Source organism: Varroa jacobsoni, unplaced genomic scaffold, assembly GCF_002532875.2.
Source record: "Varroa jacobsoni isolate VJ856 unplaced genomic scaffold, vjacob_1.0 scaffold_448, whole genome shotgun sequence".
Taxonomy (NCBI): domain Eukaryota; kingdom Metazoa; phylum Arthropoda; class Arachnida; order Mesostigmata; family Varroidae; genus Varroa; species Varroa jacobsoni.
In genome coordinates, this window is record NW_019213350.1 from 227,946 (window position 1) to 248,649 (window position 20,704).

General features: G+C 43.0%; 2 protein-coding genes across 6 annotated transcripts in view; one reads left to right on the forward strand and one right to left on the reverse strand.

The window, feature by feature from the left end:
• The window catches only part of LOC111260504 (protein Njmu-R1), a 49,217-nt gene extending 28,589 nt beyond the window's left edge, over positions 1 to 20,628 (forward strand). For 4 of the 5 annotated variants that reach the window (XM_022833320.2, XM_022833321.2, XM_022833322.2 and 1 more), the window contains 5 exons: positions 4,800 to 4,994; positions 11,470 to 11,729; positions 12,094 to 12,281; positions 18,250 to 18,387; positions 19,262 to 20,628. In XM_022833320.2, the coding sequence (XP_022689055.1) occupies positions 4,800 to 4,994; positions 11,470 to 11,729; positions 12,094 to 12,281; positions 18,250 to 18,387; positions 19,262 to 19,669 (1,189 nt within the window). In that variant the 3' untranslated portion in view covers positions 19,670 to 20,628. The remainder of the gene's footprint in view (positions 1 to 4,799; positions 4,995 to 11,469; positions 11,730 to 12,093; positions 12,282 to 18,249; positions 18,388 to 19,261) is intronic. The other variant, XM_022833324.2, reaches the window with a different exon arrangement.
• LOC111260503 (glutamate receptor ionotropic, kainate 2) overlaps positions 1 to 20,704 on the reverse strand; it is a 126,078-nt gene that overhangs the window by 22,290 nt on the left and 83,084 nt on the right. The window lies entirely within an intron of this gene.

Below are 20,704 nucleotides of genomic sequence, written 5' to 3' on the forward strand. Positions count from 1 at the left end.
AACTTCATTTGAAGCCGGCTCAGGTGATTTTTAGTTCAAAAGATTTTTCGCAACATAGCGATTTCACAAAGCACAGCATTCACTGTTTGAATGCTGTACGACACAGACCAATTTCCATCCCAATTCCACTTCATTTCGGGACTTTTCCGGATGACCGACCTTGGGCGTTTGGTGACGTTTCAGACGTTGCTTGGACCACTCGTTCAGACAGCCAGCAACCGGACTGAACCGTCTATAAGTGGTCGCCAGTACGCGCCTCGGCAGGTTAAGTTACGAAGCTCTCCAGGATCTTTCATGAAAGCCCCCTAGACGATAGTTCGTAGAGAGAATTTCAAAACGTTATGGACGACTGACCGTTATAGCTCGACGAGAAAAGTTGCGCTCGCGCTTTGAGCTAAGGTTGCAATAATCCGGGCCAATTCATCACTCGGGAGTCCGCCAGCCGTTTTGCTGGCAGATACATTTCAAAATGTGTACTCTTCAAACACGACTAAGTTAAGAAGTCATAATGTGCGAACAGAGGCCTCAGAATAATCGAAAGCTAAGCTACTGTCTTGGAGCGCACGGTTATATGTCGTACAGCATTAACATGATAGCTTAGAATTTACAATATAATTTTCGTTTTCGCGTATATAGCATATCTATTCTCGATCACTCGCCCTTCGTTGAAAAGGTCGCTCTACTAGTTCGTACCATCATAAGTCGAAACGTTGATAACAATTTAAGTTGACAGGAGATACCTGCCTGTCTATTATTGACGACACGCTGGCGTTATGCAAAGGCACACAGTCCCACCGATTCTGAGCAGAAACTCATCTGATCATTGCTGTTACGAAATGATATGGGTAAATCGTTGACACAGCCTCCCGAACGGGTTAACTGCTGATAAAGTTGAACACGCAATACAAAAATGGGCGCAACTTTCTAGGCCATCAAGACATTCGCAAAGAAATTGTTCTTCCCTTTTCGTGACAATCGGGCTTTATTGTTGAGTAGAACCGGGTATTTAAGGAACGATCATGTGCTCCAGAGAGACAAATACCACCGCTCACTGGCAACCAGAAAATGGTGCGACGTGCGCGACTACGCTGACTCGGCTAGACATTTTGTGTTGTCGAATGATATAAGCCTAGTTGGTCAGTGGTGGCACACAGCCTATTGCGGTACGACGTATTGCTGCGGATGTGCCACAGTTCGTAGATGAGTTTCCGTTCTGCCAATTAGATGTCAATGGCAGGGCTCCGCTAATTCAGCGGTCTTTACCTGTTATGGCGCTTCGAAATGTTGACAGTTTCATAGCTTTAGCTGTTAAGTCTGGTCGCTTGAAGCAATAAGCTAGACTTCACATAGCTCTATCCTATGTATTAACATATGAAACTAATCGTAGACGATAATACCGAATGCCTTGCGCAATTCGGGCAACGATGGCAACGATGGCGACGAACGCAAGCGCATTCGGGCAAAGATGGAGGCTACTCGGATTGGACCACGTTATTATATTTGTATTGGACAGAAAGGCAGTAGCACAGCGTTGTCTAAAATTAAGCTGAGAAAATTCTGTCGTAGAAAAATTGCTGCAAAAAATTTAGGTTACTAAAACATTGCCCTAAGGAATGTCCGCGAAATACCTATTGCTCAATCGACTTTTGTTGTTACCATAAATGACCACAAACGCCTTTCTAAGTGAAGCACTGACAATTTTACTTACTACCTATATTTCTTTTATACGTCTAGCTTCGCATGAGTAAATATCGAATAACGTGTTTACATTGTCATTCTAGGCATCGTCAAACAAATAAAAAACGATGGGTAGCCCAGTGGGTTATTTAGTGATGGTGATGCTATAAATTCTTGTGTTGCATTAGCACTCTGATGCGTTTCTTCTTTTTACAAAGTGAAGACATCGGTCCGCTTTGGCGTAGTCAACAAAGACCATTTAATTCCTTATTGCTAGCGGAGTATACGGGTCAATAAGATGCATCGAACAATGTGGACCGTTTCTTCTTCAGAATATGCTTTAATAGCTGATTACTGTCAATAATAAGCGGCGTGTTTCGCTTTGCCCGCTAACTAGTTGCACCGGTGTACTCATTTCACAGATAAAATTGCGCAAAATATCCCTTCTTCCATAGCAACAAATTTACTAACACACTATATATATATATATATCTCATCTAATTGTTAACAGCGATTTTTTTCCAACAACAAGTAACGGCTAGTAGATGTAACCGACTAAAAAAATAGCTATACCACCGAAATCCGGATTGTGTTCTATCGATACAACAGGTAACCTGTTTTTTTTAACATGTTTTAAATTTAGAAAAAAAAAACACGTGTGCTAAATTTCGTATTTCTAGATCTTGGGGCACCATTATTTGCGCCTCAGATTTGATCCCGATATCAAGTTCTATGTCGTTACCCTGGCGTTATGAGTACACACACACATCAATACCGACATACGCTTAAATAAACATTCTTATCTTTACCTCATAATGGTGAGTATTTCAACGGCCTCGATACCTTCTAGATATTAATTTGTCATTGACAGAATGGAAGTGATTTTATGTTACATGCTGCAGTTACGAGCCTAAGTTAGGCTAAGTGTCATTCATTTGGTTCCGTAGTTTCTAGCTACCCTTTTAATTGTCGTTGTCGACTGTACTACACAGAAGAAGTTATGACGGCAAATTTATTTTTCTAGTTAATACGTTACTTACCAATTGCCAAATTGAACTTGTTACTTCGAACCGCTAAATTAGCCGTTTAATACACCAGTTTTGAGCAAAAATCTCGATCACGTCGACAAGTTAAAGTAAAAAGAAGAGAGAAACTTGCCTTTGCCATCACAAGTTATCGCCGCTTGCTTTTCTATAAACAGCAAACACTCGATCGAACTGTAAATCTCAAATTTTGTACTTATGTAGCACGACTGCTAGGGCGAGACAGCTGTACAAGTGAAATGAAATCTTTACGCGATCACGTCTTTGTTTGGGCCTGCCTCACAATCGATGACAATTTTATCATTTTGATAAAAATAGAAATAGTCGTCCCCCCACATCCCATGAATACAAACGGATATATATGGCAAAAGATGGTTTATTCATTGACTGTCAACGGGCAATATGCAATGCCTCGGATAGTAAACGACCTGTGTAATCCTCGTCGCTGTGGGAGCTATAACGACGCTATTTTTTTTTTACCGATCACCATAATGCTACCAGAGAGAGTCGTAGTGTTTTTCGTTAACTGTTAATATCAAGCTTAAGTCGTAACAAGTGCGAATGAAAAGAGGTAAAACACAAAACAGAAAAGGATAGAGTACTTGCGTTATCATTACTGGTAGCAGCAGCCGAAACGAGCCACCTAGATCTCAACTCATATATCGATATGTGGAACAGATATTAAATGCGAGTGTGGACTGCCAAAACTACCGAGCTATACAGAATAGACGATTCAAGATGAACTTTTCTTTCAGCTATTCTAATCGCTCGCTCGCCACAGCTCCCTAACACGAATCGGTCGCCAGCCAGCTAATACCTTTGGTCGACGAACGCCCGGTAATTTTGATGGCAAAAAAGAACTCAGACCGCCTCGAAAAGCGTCGTGACAGCCACCATAAAAATGCGAGCACAGGTTGTTGCTGTTACATCGCGGACAATAATGAGGTTGCTTTTAGAAACAGCGGTTCGCTAGTGAAGTCTGACACTCAGCTGCGTGTCTATAGTTCTTCTGAACAGTGTAGTGCTGTTTTTTTTTTCGTTAGAATACTTCACATAGCGGTGCGGCTTCGTTATTACTATGATCAATGTGGACGCTGCACTGGCATCGGCTGTTAGCGAAACGATGCTACCTCTTAAGACGCGCGAGTCGACTCGGGCTTTGGCCTGGACGCGAACTTGGGTCTGTTGTTTCTCCTACCTATATCATATCTGTCTGCTTCGCTTTTCAGCCGCGTGTTTATCGCTATTTTTTTTCTGCTGCGTCTGTGCTTCGTCGATCAACGGGATATCGACTCAACTGCGTTTCGGGGTCGGTAACCGCAAATTTAAAGGAAAGCGTAAACGTCGTGAAAACAAACAGCAAACGTAGTAACCGAGATAACCGCCGCAGCAACGGTAGTAACCACTAAGAAAAACGCGGACCAAAAGCTCGGATTGGCTAAAGACAAAGCATAATTGCGTCGTTGTACAGTACGTTCAATAGTCAACCGAAGAAGTATCAGAGATGGATAGGGAGGCCTTAGTAAGCCTGCAAGGATCAGCCAATGCAATCCCTAACACGTCTCGCATAATTCTGCTAAATGAGAGCGGAGATTAACGAATATTGACTTGCAACCCGAACACCATTGTACTCTGTTGACTTTGTAACACAGATTTAGGAAATTCATATTATAGTCTACCGAGAGAAACGGCTATCAGCAACTAACGTTAGCTATCTTAATAGCATCCGCTCTAACTGTTTATAGCACAAGTATCCAAACAATAATACAGTATAGGCAAATGTTTACTAATTCGGCAGCCTGCTTCATTCCAGGATGTCGACACAGATTGAAATTTTGTAATCAACTTATAATTGTTTATTAACAAAACAACAAACATGAATCGAAAAGCACCCGCCACATTAATGGGAAAAAGCTGTAGATCACCTTGCGGAGACAGAAATTCATTAGAAATTGTGCAGAGATCCGACTATCGCGGACGGCGTACTCTTCTTATGAAGCGTGTCTTCTACCCTTTGTAAAGTATTTGCATTTTATGTGGTGATTACTAGTTAACCGTGTGGCGTTTTATGTATTGCAGAAAAGGCTCAAATCCCGAGCTGGAAGCAAACCCAACGAATAAATCTCCAGCGTCTCAACATGTTTATCTCAATATTCTCGCAACGAACCTCAGTGGTGAAAAAGAAACTGATTTACGATGCTTCCTACAAAAGAGAATTCAGCTAAAGGACATCGTTCTCGAAGGCGGAGCCAAAGCAGCTTTACTCGATGTCGGGTAAGAGCACCTTTCCCGTTTCTCAGGCTACTCAATCAAGGTCCACTAGTTGCTGCCCACTGAACTTCACTATGCCTAACGACTAAAATTACTGATGGTCGGCTGTTACCTTACTTGGTCTAGGACCATTTAAACGAGGCAAAGCTTCAGGCCCTTTTAGTGCATAAGCATTTTCGCAGTAATCCCGCCTCGGTTGTCCACTTCGTTCGACAGCACGTTCTTTCCGGAAAAAAAGGCCAAGAAGTATCTACAGATAGATAGCAGAGTCTTTTCTTTTTCACCTATGTACTTCTTTCTTATTTCGTGTTGTATCGTCCCTTACCAGTTTTCTCTTATGCTTTCGTTGTCGCTTCGCGATAATCATTAGTCTGTCGCCGCCAGATGACGCACCCACGGGGCCTACCTGCTCTGTTCAGTGGATTTTGTTCCATTTATGCGGTCCTGATCTGATTACATACATAAGCCTATCCTTTTACAAATATGACCGTGGCATTCAGCAATCGACCCGAAAGAATCGTCAGTGGCGATGCGTCCATAGCGTCGAACGACTGGTGCCGAACCATTTGTGTCGTTCGGGTCTGAAATGGATTGACGCATTCGTGTGTATTGGCGTATCGAAGGGAAGAAAGTGTTCAAATTAAGCGAATGAGTAACTCATTTCGATGCAGGTAGCGTCTCAGAGTGACGTCTTAGAGAACTCGGATGTAGTCACCCGCCGTGGTGTTATTGAAACCTATGCGTGTTGACCTAGAACGAATGTGTAAATCTGGAGCTGACTTGGCTTGCCATGTCGGCTTGCCACCGTATTGGCTGGCTGCGGTCGGCTTTATGAGATCCGATCTTAAAAAGTATGTTTTTTCTTCCTGTAAAAACGCTACATGGATTTGGCATGCGGGCTAAAAAAACAACCGGATGGTACCAATAGCGATTTATTGAAAATGTCAATTTTTTGCCACCATAACATTTCCTTCTCGGCTCGTACGTGAAACTTCTGTACAGGTTATGCCGAAATATATTTACGCTAGGGAAGTGTGTAAAAACAGATGTTCTACGCTGAGTTTCGGCTTGACAATGTTCGTAGTGTTTCACCTGACAACTTAATGGTGTTTAAATATGCCAATTATGGCAGCGAATCTGTTTGTGCGTTTGTTAGGTACAATAGTCTAGTCGGCCATTTATATCAAGGATGCCATCTCGGTTACGGGGAAGGTCGTGGGCCGCAACATATAGTGGAGCGCATATAGTAATATGTTTAGATAATTATAGCCGCATTTTTATGTAAAGCCACTCAAGGTGCTGTGGATCTTCGGATTTGTGAGGTCATTTTGGTAAATAGTTATAGCATGCTACATGCAAAAATTCAGTGGGCTTGAGTTTTGGACTTACTTTAGGCTAAACGTCCCAAGAACCCAGACGCTTATAAAGGCCGAAAATCTGTCTGGTTACAATTATCTTTCCCAAATACATACTCTCCTCTTGAGAACGGTCGTTAATATTCAAGTTAAGATTCTAAGACAATCAAATTGTTTGTGCCTCTACCAGTGTCCTAACCCTATCAATTTAATTAATAATAAAAAGGGTTTGTATTCGCTGCGAGCCGCACAGAGGTTGGCAATAACGATCGTCGGTTATGCGTTACCAACAAAATTTCAATGGGAGTTTTGACAAAAAGCTGACGCACGATCATATTCATCTGTATGGTGAGTTTGTGCTTGTGCCAGCTTATATATATATATATATATCTAGTATTGCGAGTTGCATGTTAAATCGACACTGTTCTCAGCTAGCATACATATATAAAACTTAGGACTCACAGAGGGCCTCGCTTCTATGCGCTGCTGATAGGCTCGTTTGGAAAATGTATGATCGATTCTCGTTTCCGGTGTTGAAGGCCGCCGTGTTAACCACGAGCCGTTATTCGTACGTTGTCGGTTCTTTTCGGTCTTCTACTTCGACAAAATCGTTCGCCTACCTCTCTCAAAGTGCACGTGCAAGGGGACGCGCAAATACCATTTTTGTCCCCGTCAAGGCTAGAAGCAACCCACAACAGGAACTCTTAGCTAAGCTATAAACTTCGCCGCTGGATGGTAGACGCGAGTGAGCAAAAGCGTATTATTTTAGTTACGTTTTAGGGCACATGGCCCATAAATACGTCGAAAACGTTCTTGAGGTGATTGATAGAATAGAAACTATAAGTATCTATGCAGATGCCCAAACCAAATTTGTTTACGATCACGTTGCGTTTCTTTTGCTATGCAGTATTGAATTTGTCTTCATATGAACAGAAACCTGATCATTTCACACTTGTGGACGACCTGGACGGGGAAGGTCTGATTTATTTTTTAAACAGTTCTCTTTTTTTTTTTTTTCAGTTATATTGATGTTTTCAGAATGCAAAGTATCAGAACTGTGTCAGGTCATTGACATCAGTACTGAGCGTTTGCACAGGTCGTTTTCTAGTGATCCTGCCCGTTCGTCCTACTCTCAATTGCAACGGTTCGATGGCCGAGATATCATCCCATAACCGAACCAGATATGAATGTCGGTGTCTACGCAACTTTGAAATTCAGAATAATCAGTAGTACACTGTTGAATATTGTGCTATTATCATCATCACGAAGTATCATGGTCATCGTGTGACTTAGCCCTCGTACGGCAAAAGTCAAGATAAAATGTATAGCCTCAGCTATCTAAGGCAGTACAAGTATTTCTACGTAATTCTGATACGCTATAGTGTAATACTTCTTTTTGCATTTTCTTACTTTGTTCCTTACCGATCTCTCAGTATAGTTTGCTACCATAGTTCCTTTACTGGATTCATTTAGCTGCACTGCCACAGACAACTTCTGGAGTGGCGGTGGCAGCCATAGTTCCGATAGATCGTAGCCGTTATGCATTTCGTTTTGCCGTGCCTAGAAGTGGCTATTTTTTCTTTTGTGGGCTGTGTTTCCCTTAATCCAGTCCTCCCCTGCACCTTCGGCGCCCGATTTCTATTTTCCGATGCGACGACCCCGTCGCTAACCATTGGGACTCCGAGCTCGATCGATTTGACTCAGTCAGTCGCATCGCGCGACACGGCTGCACATCGGATAGCGATGTTCAGATGCTCACGCCGCCATTCATACGCATACACTACAGATCAGTTTGAAGATTCGTGCTTCAGACAGTTGAACGACCTATCAAAGGTTGCATGAACCGACTAGGCAAACGCAGCCGCAGTAATGGCTGACGAGCGCATCGCTAAAAGCCGATTGTAGTCACGCGGCAGAACACCACCGCTACGGCCCTTGCGCCAATAGAACAAGTTATACGCCCGCTGCCGCCTAGCGGCGTAGCATGGGGCACAGACGGCAACACGTGGACCTCGATCTTCTGATCGAACTGTCTTCACCAACTCACTTAACATCAGAATATAACAGAAATATAAAGCTGCCGTTTGCTATTGCGCTGTGCGACACCGCGCCGCGTCATCTTGAATTCGTCACGAGAGAAAGCTAAATTTCTAATAGGTGTCGTCGATTGGACCGTTAGATAGTCTGCCGTATATGACTATGAGACAGTATTAGTAACCGGAGCGAGCTGCTGGAAGTCGTGGATCTAGCTAACCTATTTATTTCTTAATAGTCCTTTTTCCTGTATTGAGTAAAGTATGCAACTCACATATGTTTTCGTTCCGCTCGTCACCAATGGAGGAATGAAGAAACTGCCTGTTAAAAGCGACCGACCGGAAACTTAGAGCTCTCGGAATTATATACACGAGTTATTTTTTTATCAACAACAACAATGGCAATATCTGTTCAGATTGCGTTTGGCGATATCAGAAACCGGTCAGCCTTTTTGTCCGGCGATCGTTGTTTCTGTGTAACATACTTTTGATCGTTTTGGTGCGTTCAGAGAAACATACAGTGAGCTACGTGCCGATAATAAGCTTGTGCAGTTTCTCGTACTGACGCAGCCATCCCTCGCGCTGTTCGTAGTATTACTTAGAAGCCATTCTTCATTTCGATTCGCGCGTACGCTTTTGGCCGACGGCTTAGTGATAGAATGTAAACAAATAACAACTTTGTCTATTTGTTGGCCTCAGTCAACATAGGATGTTTGTATTCTCGTTAACATGATGACCATGTCTGCGAGTTGCTCTATAGTTGGGTAATGCGCACTTATTTCGTTCACTTTAATCACTACGATCATATTGTATCTCAACTTTCTAAGTTATCCAGATTTTACATGTGTCTCATTCGTTAATCTTCTGATGTTCGTGATCCAGCCGAAGGAACTGGCCCTGGACTGCCTCAAAAGTGGACACCTTTTTTTGTTGACACGTAAAGCCACTGAGCGCTGTACGTCGTAAGACAAACTCATTATGCCTTGCCAGCAAATTGTCAGTCCGTAGAAAGTTCGCAGTAACGACGAGAACGTCTTTGCAAAAGTGAAACGTATCGTAAAGTTGTCTTTAGCAAAGATCGTTTACTGCTATAGCAGAACCGTGCATCGAACGTTGTGTGAGAAAAAAATAGAGATGTATATATATAAGGCATCTGTCGATGAATCTCGAACAAGAACGTCGGCAAGCACGGTAGTGACTAAGCGATACTAAATACATTGATTGGTAATCATACAAATTAGATAACCAAAACTAACAGGGTCCAGTGTATAAATTGTCATGGGCGAAAAAAGTTGCTTTAACAACAATCAAGGGCAAAGTTGTGGGGCTCAATGGCCTTCGAGTTCAACCAGTCTCAAACGATCAATGATTAAAACTTCGAGCAGTAACAGAAAATCTAAGCTGTAATCTATGCCGCCTTATACTTTCATATATTATCTCTGTGCAACGAAACGAGTTAATTACGTTGGTCTCTATGCATTCCGAATAAGGGCCGAAATAGAACCAATATATCATCGAACACGTGCAGAGATTATTGTTAAAAAACACTCATGCGAGTAAATCGTTCAACGTCTATAGCTATATGTAATCCACATTCAGGATGCCAAACTTTCAGCCACATCAACAATACCATGGTACCCTCCGGGCTTGATATCCTGTTGTCTGTGCACCCGGGTTCCAGGCTAAGTAGGACTTCCTACGAGTGCAAAAATCGCGAAAAACATGCAATTTTTTATTCAATCATAAATTAACCAAGCGAACAGCTTAGGCACTCCAACGAGATTAGTAACCAAGAAAATCGTCCATTTAAGCCCCCTGGGCACATACTCAAAGTGTGTGGATAAAACGGCCTATTTTCGAAATTCTAACTTAGTACCGACAAGTCTAAGGTTGCTGATAGGATATTTCCACGTGAGATGTAATCGTTCATTCGTTTATCGGTCAACCCTCGAAAGCCAATTCCCGTTTTCGAATACACGTGTGTACTTTTACATATGTATACGGGATCTTTAGACAATTGTTTTGAATCCTGTGATTCGCGCGAAGAGCGTCAAAATTTGTAGATTTGATTGAAAGGCCATTGAATGAAGAGTCAGACTTGCTAGCAAAGCTATCGTCTGCACTATAGATTTCCACAGTCAATGAAGGCTATTTATTAAAGTTCTAACTGTTCATAGCGCAGCCTATTGAGTAATCATGTGTTCGGATGGAGCGAGTCGTCATTGTCACATCTTATATCTGTTTGCTCCTCTTGTGAACCTTATAATTTTCGCCTTAGATCGTTAACTCAATCGCTCTATATAGGGGAGCTATTGTGTAATCTGATTGACTATACAGACGAGGCCGGCAGCATCTGCCACCGATATTAACGGATGCGTAAATTTAACTCGAACAAATAATGACTGTATACGAAAACCTGCCTAGAAAAGGTCTCAAGGCTCTACGGGAAAGCGGAAGGCTGGTATTGGCATAGACGCTAACTATCTCCTAACTTTTCATATCGCATTTTAGCATTAAGGATAAAGGATAACTCACCAAATTTCATGTCGGTTTTCCCTTTCACCTTCGCCCAGATTTGCGGGCGCCTTTCTTTAGATGCGTGCCCATCACCGTAAATCACACAATAACAAGGTGTGTCTGTACCTGGATTAGAACTTGGCTTGTTACATGTCCCTAAGTTTAGCGGGCAAATACATTACTCACTGAGTTATCACAGAGACAATACTATATATACATGTATATTTATCTGGAAAAAAATAGCTAAGTAGAGATCTTAGAATTCGAACATCCCTTCTTTGTTTCCTACAATGCGTGTGCCTACCGTAGTTAATGGACTGCTCAGTTTCTTTATGTATAACAGAAAAGGTATGAGCACGTGAACAGCTGTGCACGTGGTGCACGCTTCCGAAGTCATAAGATTTTACATCAAATCTGTAATGTTATGTACTAATAGGACATTCAGAAAGGAAGTTAGGCCATACTCAATAAGGGCACAATTTTTAGTTCGATTCTGACGTGTACAATTTTGCATTTTGTTTTCTACTAATTGATTTCGATTTTTTCATGTTTGTTATCATTTTGAAATTTCAGCACTCGTGGTAGTATCATGTGTGTGTATCAGCTATTCGCAAAACTTCAGAGCGGAATCGCAGGTGGACAGGGTTATTGTTTAGCGCTGTTGGCACCCGACGACGGAACACTCGACCTCTTCCTTAACGAAGTTGAAGCGTTTATGCGACGTCACGCTAACAAACTAACTAACGCTGAAAAGTGTCTTCCTGACGAGACAAGAAACTCGTTGAAGGACTGGCACAGGCAGAGCACCTTGTTCATCGGGCATGTACTAAGAGGTTCGGAAAGAGGCTGACTAGAGTATATAAATTGAAGGCAATATGCAGATTAATACGTTTTTCTTTGAATATACATGTTACCTAACGTGAAGATATAATTTATCGGCGGAATTGTGTTATCTACATATCTACGTAGTAAAGGTAACTTCTGATTTCTCGCAAAACGGGCGGTAAACGGAGTCAGGCCCTAGCTCAGGCTTAGCCTGAGCTTTACGTAGGTTATGACGTATATTATAATTTTTGTGAGAGCTTAGGTCACCTTAAACCTACTTAGATTCTGCATAAAATTATATAGTCTATAGTGTTATCTCTAAGTATCCAGGAAACATGATTGCCCCTATGTTTCTGTGACATAATTAAGTAGCTCTAGGTGAACGTACAGCTGTACTTCTCCATCTGGCACTAAGTGGAGGAACACTCGACATCGAGCAGGTGATCGATACTCAGCTCCGCTCCGACCTTTCAATGTTTATGTCCTGTTGTGGATTGCATGAACTTCGGCGAGTGGTGAAAATTAACGCGACTCTCCCTAAAGTTATTGTTGCCCGTCAGGTAAGTACTGGCACATGTTTGCTATATAAACATAGACAGAAAAGTTAAAGCAAAGGAGTATTTTCGCGACGTTTGTTTATTAAACGTGTTTCTCAATTAGCGTGTCATATGCTGCTCATTGCAGCTCGTAGCGGAAGCGAGCTTGTATCTTTTTCCCATCAATGCCTGCAGTATAATGCGGTGCAGATATAGCTGCAGTTGTAGAATAGGGCAGACATGTAGGAAGTCTATGTACCGATCTGCCGGGCAATTTGTTGATGACTGCTCTCTGAGGAACTGAAGCAATCGTTATTGAACCGATTAATTAAGGTCTTTTCCATGCTTTCATTGAAACCGCTGGAACCCACTAGTCATCGGTGATGTCGTGTCGCAGTCTTGCCACCCCCTGCGTTCAGTCCAGTTTGTTCGGAACTCTGTCCCGCTTACGTTCATCTACTAGGGTCTTTTCCAGCTTCATTTTTATCGCTTAATCATCGATTAAAAAGAACCGCGATGGTAGCTTCGGATTGAATTCTAAGCGGCTTTTTCTCAGTAAACGAGGTAAGTGAGGTCTAAGGAAAGACCCGACAATAGTTACTTCTACAGGAGCTACGGTCGTCGTTTCTACTTTTCCTAAATGCGACAAGCAAGCTGTCTCTTTGAGCGCTGAAGAGCGGATAAATAGAAAGCCACAGTATATCAATGGTCAGGCGACGTGCGACGACTTTTTTTGTCCAGATAATTAGACATATTTCAATACCTTTTGTCGGCGATGACCTTTTTCTTAGTCGTTTTGTCTTCGTATTCGAGTGGTCTTTAGGCCGATCATGTGCCCTCTCGCCTGTTAGATCGTGATTGCTGCTGGAGTACTTTACCGCAAAAGTTGCTCACTCACAGAGTAAGCGAGGCAATGCAAGTCAGCGCTTTAGCTTCTTCCGCTTGACGATGATTCAACAGTGTGTAGTCGGTAGAAGGCGTATCACCGTTAATGGACGCTCTTTTCTACCTACTTCGCAGCTAGAACGAGACATTTTCCGTGCATACAAGGAATTCACGTAGCCTTCTTCCCCAGCTCTTCTTGCTTTGTCCTCGTCCTGCGCCATCGTTGACTGCTGATTTCGCATAGCAACTCAACGGAAAGAACAATTGCCCTAACCGATCCCAAAGTAATTGTCTGAAATTTGGGACAGCGATTGGAGAGGAGAACGGAGCCGGAGATCATAACAGGCTTTCCTGCAGGATTTTCTTATTAGCTCTAGAATGCTTCTGTCCCTCCTTAAATCCAACGGGACTTACTGACATCATTATTAAAGTAGCGAAATTTGTACCGTGGAAAGTCGAATATCTGAGGTAATATTATCGGCTTGTCGTGTTCAAATAAGCAAGCTTCTTAGCTCTAAGACGTATTCTTATTCGAATTGTACATGGACCTATAAATATTAGGTTGTATGTAAAATTAAAATAATATAAACAGATTACAAGATACCTTCAGCTCACAGCAATCGATTACTTTGATTTAATGCAGCCACTCCGAGCGTCCTGGTAAATATAATCCTAATAGAAATCCTAGTAGAAGTGATGTCCGTAGCAACTGACCAATAGTTTGGATTTGGCGATTTTACTGATATGGTCAGTGGCGTTCCTGAGCCCATTAACGGTTTACCATAACAGTGGTCAAAGAAGCAATGGCACTTGATGTAAAGGTAGCGCTTGCACTCATTTATGCCTACCGTAGCAATGCTCTTAATTCAATGAGTGTCTCAGAAGTAGTTAAAACCACATCGATTAAACTATGTATCAATTTCGCTGTATTATTTTATGCCAATTTGCCTAATATCGCATGAACTTCGTTCATTTATTCCCCCCCCCCTCTCTCTCTCTCTCTCTGTCTCTGTCTCCCCCTTAAGAAATAAATTGATTTCGATCGGCAGGCTGCATTCTTCTCGTTGCCCAACGTTTCTTCCCATAGACCCTTCTGCTCCATAGCTAGATATATGTCATCACACTGTCCTTCACAACGTCCGTCTGCTCTTTTACTTTGTACAAGGTAGCTCTTATCCGGACAAACATGTTAACAGGTTTTGTTGCAGTCTATTCTTACTATATTCGACCAGCAAATCGCTATATTGGGCACCGCTAACGCCATTACAGGCTCTCGTTTACTACACGTAATAACCTCTTATAATTGACGTCTGTGAGATTTTACGCAAACTTTTCTTGTTTTTTGGCGCCTAACAGTTTCTGTCGCTCCAAGAGCAGACCTGTGTCATGTTAGCTTTATATATATAGAGTATTTTTATTTTTTATTTTATTAGACAGTTAAATGTTTAGTATTTATACTTGCTATTTGCTTTATTTGGTGAGCGAAAATGTAGTAGATATGATAGGCAAAACTAAAACCGAGTTAGTTGCAATGCTATTTGTTTTCTTCCATCGCCCGTCTATTAATTTTCTATTTGTGGACCTGAGGCTTACTCAGTGTACCCGTAAAATCCGGGTCCAAATTTGTTTTTCCCACTGAAGTAGTTATCCCAAACATCTTTACATCCACGAATGGAACGACATTTATCGTGGAAATAGCACGGAAACAAGTATTTACATTTGGAGTAGATCAGCTAAACTGCAGTCGTAGCATTCGCATATAGACAAATATTTGGGTGCATAGAACAGAACTTTAGGTTCTATACGGCTTCTTCTATTATAGCTTAACGGGTAGTGGAAGGCTTGTCCCATTGAAAATCCCCGGTGTCACACACACATCGTCCCCACCTGATTTACTGCTGCCGCTACTACCGACGACGACGACGACGACTATTCGAGCCCAGCCAACTCGACTCGGTCCAATTCAACGGACTGGCTGTAGCCGCCTAACCGCACCTCCTGACAGCTTCAGCCAAACGGACTTGAAACTAGTCAAAGCCTCTGCCTAGTCGATGCTACTGCTGACTTTGGAAAAGTTTAAATCTTGGGCAATCCTTGTGCGCATGGGTGTGACTCCCATCATTTCGACAGCCACCCTCCTCGGATGGCGCCAACAGCCAGCTCCACAGACGACGGATAGAGAGTCGTCTGCTCCGCCATAGCTTGTTCGGCCGTTGACCTCGCTCTGATCTTCCATCCTCCTCTCCGAGTGGCTCTCTCTCTTTCTCTTTTTCCTATCGCCCAGTGGCGAAAATAGGAAAAAGGAGAGAGAATAAATCATGAAGAGGACGAAGCGGCGGTGACTGACGAAGACGAGCACAGGCGAGCCGGCTATAACAGTTTCTTCAACACGCTGCTGACAGAGGCAGCGGCTGAAATCGTGATAGCGGTGTTACCATCGGCAAAAAGGATCCATTGAATATGCGTCGCGTCCCGCCTGCGTTGTGATGGATGACACTCATGCAGGCGCAAAAACCGACTACGGGAAACAAGCACTGCCCCCTTCAAGCTAGCAGCCCCTCTTTGCTAATCAACATACTTAATGGATGTACATACGCCTTCGCTTGCTACGTTTAGGTTTGCTGAACAGAAATGAAAGCAGCTTTGTGGACCACAGAGCCTGAGGTCACTAGATGATGAAAGAAAAAAGATGCTGAGAAATAGCGAATTGACAGCGGCTCAATGGAAGCAGACTAGGGGAAGCAAGAACTGAAGAGGTCCTGCTTGCTCAGAGAAGAGCAGCAAGGGCAGCGGCGGTGGTGGTGATGAAAACAGCAACGGGCATGTTTTCGCCAGTAGCACCGGCCACAAGGACAGGCCATGGTGCCGACTAAATGGAAAATGCTTTACAACAATGACCCGGATGATAAGATGAAGTTGCCAGCAGTGGCTGGAAATACAGCGGGATATAGTGGACGAACTAGTGCGAAAGAGCTGAAGGAAGAGAAGGCTCAATGGGAACAATTGGAGGCAAGCGGAGAAGAGCGGCTATGACGCGGTTGACGTCTCTTGCGAGAAATTACTGAGAGATTCCCAAACGGGCGCCAGCTATCAGCATCGAACGCATTGGCCAAGGCTAGATTGCCCCGCCTCGTCCCGATTGACATCCGAGACACAAAGTAAAGGACAGCCAAATCTATTGGGACGAGTATCAGGGGTATGGGCATAATCTAAGGGCAGTGTGTAGACGAGGACAGTACAAAGTGGTTGCTGGATGAGGCGATGGCGGTGGCTGCCGACGTAGTGATCCATGCGCGAGCGCCAGCGGAGAAGCGGCAGCAAAAGCTGAAGCGATCATCCCGCTATGTTTTGTACCCCCCTTTTTGGTCGATTTTGTTTTGTCTTTCTACATTGTGTTCCATAGCTATTCCGGTTGCTATAGAGAAGCACAGCTATCCTCGATTCTGGTAGAGATTAGATCCAGCTGTAACCGTATATCTGCGCCGCAAGTTAAAGATCGAACCATTTGACGTTAGAAGCCTTAGATCCTCACTTGTCTCTAAACTAGTCAGATGTGTGCGATCATCTCAGCGATGCACGTTAACTTGATGGTAGTGCTTTTGATCGCTCAACACCGCGCCCTCGTTTTGCTGCACTGTGGGACGCTTACATGATTCTATCTACTCGTATCTAATAATTTCCTTAAATAATTGAGACTAAAGGAAACACGTAGATCGAGACCATGTTATCTCGTACACAGCTTTTTGCTGGAAGCAATAAATTCTGTATAAGGGTTTTGGTAAAATAGAATATGATCTCTGTTCTCCTGTTACATAACGACACTTACCTAAATCAATGCAAATATAATCGTTAATATTAATTTAAATTCTATCTATTTTATTATAGGAGATCTAAATAAAGTACGAAATATTTTAGATACAATGTTTTGTGCGTCACCATGAACTTACTTTAAGTTTTTGCTCAAATAGCGCAATTGATCACGTATGTAGGTAGAAAATAGCTTTTCTGGTAATGTTTATTTATTAACTGCAAAAATCCATAATAATAATACGGTCTATTACATACGACGGTCGAGCATCTGCACGCTTTCCAAATAAGATATGAATATAGATTACATAAAGATAACGTATTTTTTAGCAACTCCAGTTCCAGATAATCATATATTTTATGCATATATAATTTTGGAAAGGAACACACGTTGTTCGCGACAAGAAGTTGAGGTAGATAATGCATCTGAATGGAGATATTCGTAAAAGAGTAGTCTGATTGTGGAGTTGCTAGTGAGACGGCATAGGGATTGGCGACGAGATGTTCATCTTTGTCGCTGTATAAATGGGTACTGCCCCCTGTTGGCTCCTGATTTTCGCTGGTTAAATTAGGCGGTTGAGAGCCAAGAGAAAGTTTGAATTCAAATCTAAGTCATGTGTCTAATATAAAATGCAGACCCCGTCACTAAGTAGCAGTATCTCAAGCAGTGCTAGTTGTCCTCCTATACCCATTCGTCTATGCCAAAGCGCTTCCACTTCTCTTTCAACCTAATCCCTGCACTAGTTCGCTTCACTTGAAGACTTGCCGACACCGCGCAGGGCAAAGCATACCTTCTCTGCCAGCGCAGCGTATTTTCCACTGCAGGCGAGCAAACTGGATCGTCTAAGGGTCCATTTCATTGACGGGCTTACGTATGCTATTGAATCGTTTACTGCTCACAATATCATCAAATAGAAATTTCCATTGTAATTAGGCACGGCCTACTGCCACTGCTACGGAAGCCTGCTCCGTGAACTTGCACTCCACTTTTCCTTTGAAGAGCTAATCGTGCTCACGTGCATTATGGTACGTAACGGATTGAACGCTCACAAAACCATCTGGCAGCTGTTGTTCCATCCATATATTGACGCTATTGGGCATTAGTCGTTTTCGTACATAGGTAGACACATCGAGATAAATAACATGGAATCATATACAGTTCTACCTATCGAGTCAAGGATGTGGATTATTATGTTACGTACTGTTAGTTTGATAATGATAACTTAATTAGTTAAGAACTTTAATAACAGAGACGCCTTTATGTGCTCCTGTACAATCATCTTGGTTTCATGTTCCGCAGGATGAAGAGTCAGGTCGAATTGAGTTGTCGCTTGAGGAGTGCTCACAAGACTCGCTTCAGTGGTGCCGACGCCTCTTGCAGGAAAGTCCTGACGACCCCGTTGTATTACGACGGATCATTGAGGGATACAAAATCCGGGTATGAAACATTATCGCACATTTACGAGGTGTACGGTAACTATTTCAATAAGCTCCGACACAGTACACGGTCTCTAGGGTGAGCCAACTCTAGTTATTTTTACTTGTTTAGCGCTGGTTTTTCCGATCAGCCGTTATGAGCTGAGCGCGTAAGCTACTTGTCAAGCAACGGTTTTAGAAGTATACGTGTATATACCTTTCTGTATCTGTGCATCGAGTACTACCTGTATATTGACGCATTAGCCGCCCATCGCTATTGCAATAAAGAAAACACGAAATGTATTGACCGCTGTAGTAGTGTGTGCCGGCTAACCAGACAAGGGTCATGTCTGGGCTAAACGTCTAGTCAACAGCGCACTTGGGCCACCGTTTGTGGCCCAGAGCCCATATTTAAGCAACGGCCAGTAGAGCCTACGTTGGAAAGGTAGCAAGGCATCTAGGACGACTCGAACGTGACCTGGAACACAAATCTCACCGAGGGAACCAGGCGAACGACGAGAAAGAAGCGAAGGCAGACGGGCAAGCGAGCAAGCAGGATGACCTGATAACCTTCGTAATGGGGACATGCCTGCCTGCACTCAGCATTAATGCTCAAAGGATTCTGAGAGCGGGCGAAAACACCAAGACAGCATCACCACAGTTGGCCGCTTAGCCTAATTTTTTTGCAATTGAGTGCCAAGAACTTGAGTGCAGCTACAGGAGCATAGCTGCAGCTTGTTACAGTGTCAGGAGAATGAAGTAGGAAGGCGAAAGAGATTTGAAGAGTGTGTTGTCAAGTTCCTATTATAGCCGTATATAAGTACAGCCTATCGATTCTCATTTCGTTAACTATCAGATGTTCTTATGCTTTTATATTTTGTGTGCAATCATTGCAGACTATCCAGGATATGAATCTGGTACGCCGCATCGTTCGTAAGGCCGAGAGTGACCATTACGCCCTATACCGCGCCTATAAACTGCTTAAAGAGTGTGGCTACACCAAAACCCTGCTTGGATTGTCCATGTCGGAGCACAATTTCAGTTCGAACAATTCCCTTGACAATACTGAGGGTAACAGTAACGGCCATAATCATGGAGGAGAAGGAAGCTTTGGAGGGTCTTCGCGGGGTTCGACGAGTAGTAGCAGCTCGAGTGGCAGTAACGGGAGTGTCGGTCAGGAGATCATGGGCGAAGATGTCATCTCAATCCTGCTTGAGCATTTGCCTGAAGACCGGTATCAGACATTCGCTGAGGCAGCTCCAGCGCCTTCAACGACGCTTAGACAAATTCGAGCCAATTCGTAGAGTGGGTGATGACACCGATCAGATGCTTCGCGCAGCTTGACTTTGCCTGCCACGAACTTCTAATGGTTACATATATTATGTGTACGAGAATGACATTGCTCTCCGTGATCGTAATCATCCACGTCGCTATCGTGATCGTAGAAAGACATTGTCATTTCAGCTAAGACATAAGCTTCGAGCGGACAATAGTATAAGCAAACATGACGACTGAAATTTTCTATTAGCTTGAGTACCGGTCTCAGATGCAGTGCAGTGGCGCCCCACTTGGATCTACAAATGTAACGAGAAAACTCATCAATAACCTGTAGATAACCATAGAAAATAATTGTCAACGCATGTCTACATTTTCACTACCTTTTGCCACCATGTTAGATACACTGGTATTCAGTTTGAAACGATCGCGCTTACGACGGACGTCACAAGCTGTTCTGTTTGTTGTCCAATTACCGTGCTCGTTGATCTAATAACCACGAAATACTATTTGCTAAACGAGTGCTGGTTGTGCAAGCCCAACGTAAAATAGATGTTCGGCCGCATGAGGTGCCGTCTTTGATAGATTTCAAAAGGCGTCTGCCACGACGAACTAACCAGCAGACGGCCTTCCCTCAGCACGAAGGTTTGCAAAAAATGTCCATTATTTAAGTGGCCTCGGCTGGTACCGAGCACTACCGTCACATCTGCTTGAAATTGGTAATATGAAAAGGACGATTCAGTAGACGGAGTTCAGTGTCCGCGACGATAAATCTCAAGTGTTTGAGCTAGCTCATAGAAGGTTCAAACGCCCGTAAATATTAAAATGAGCATCTAACAATTAGAATGAGATGATTTCTTTCCGCAGCTCTAGCCTACGTCGATGAGCTAAGTACTTTGCTAAAATGGCGATAACAATGATATGAATATAAGAGTGTAAGTATGAACTGAATAATGAATAAATCAATTAACATTGTCAATGATTTCTATATTGTTTGAGAATTATATTATTAGTACGGTCTTTCTGGGAAAATGAAGAAAGGTTCACGCCCTCAATATAAAACT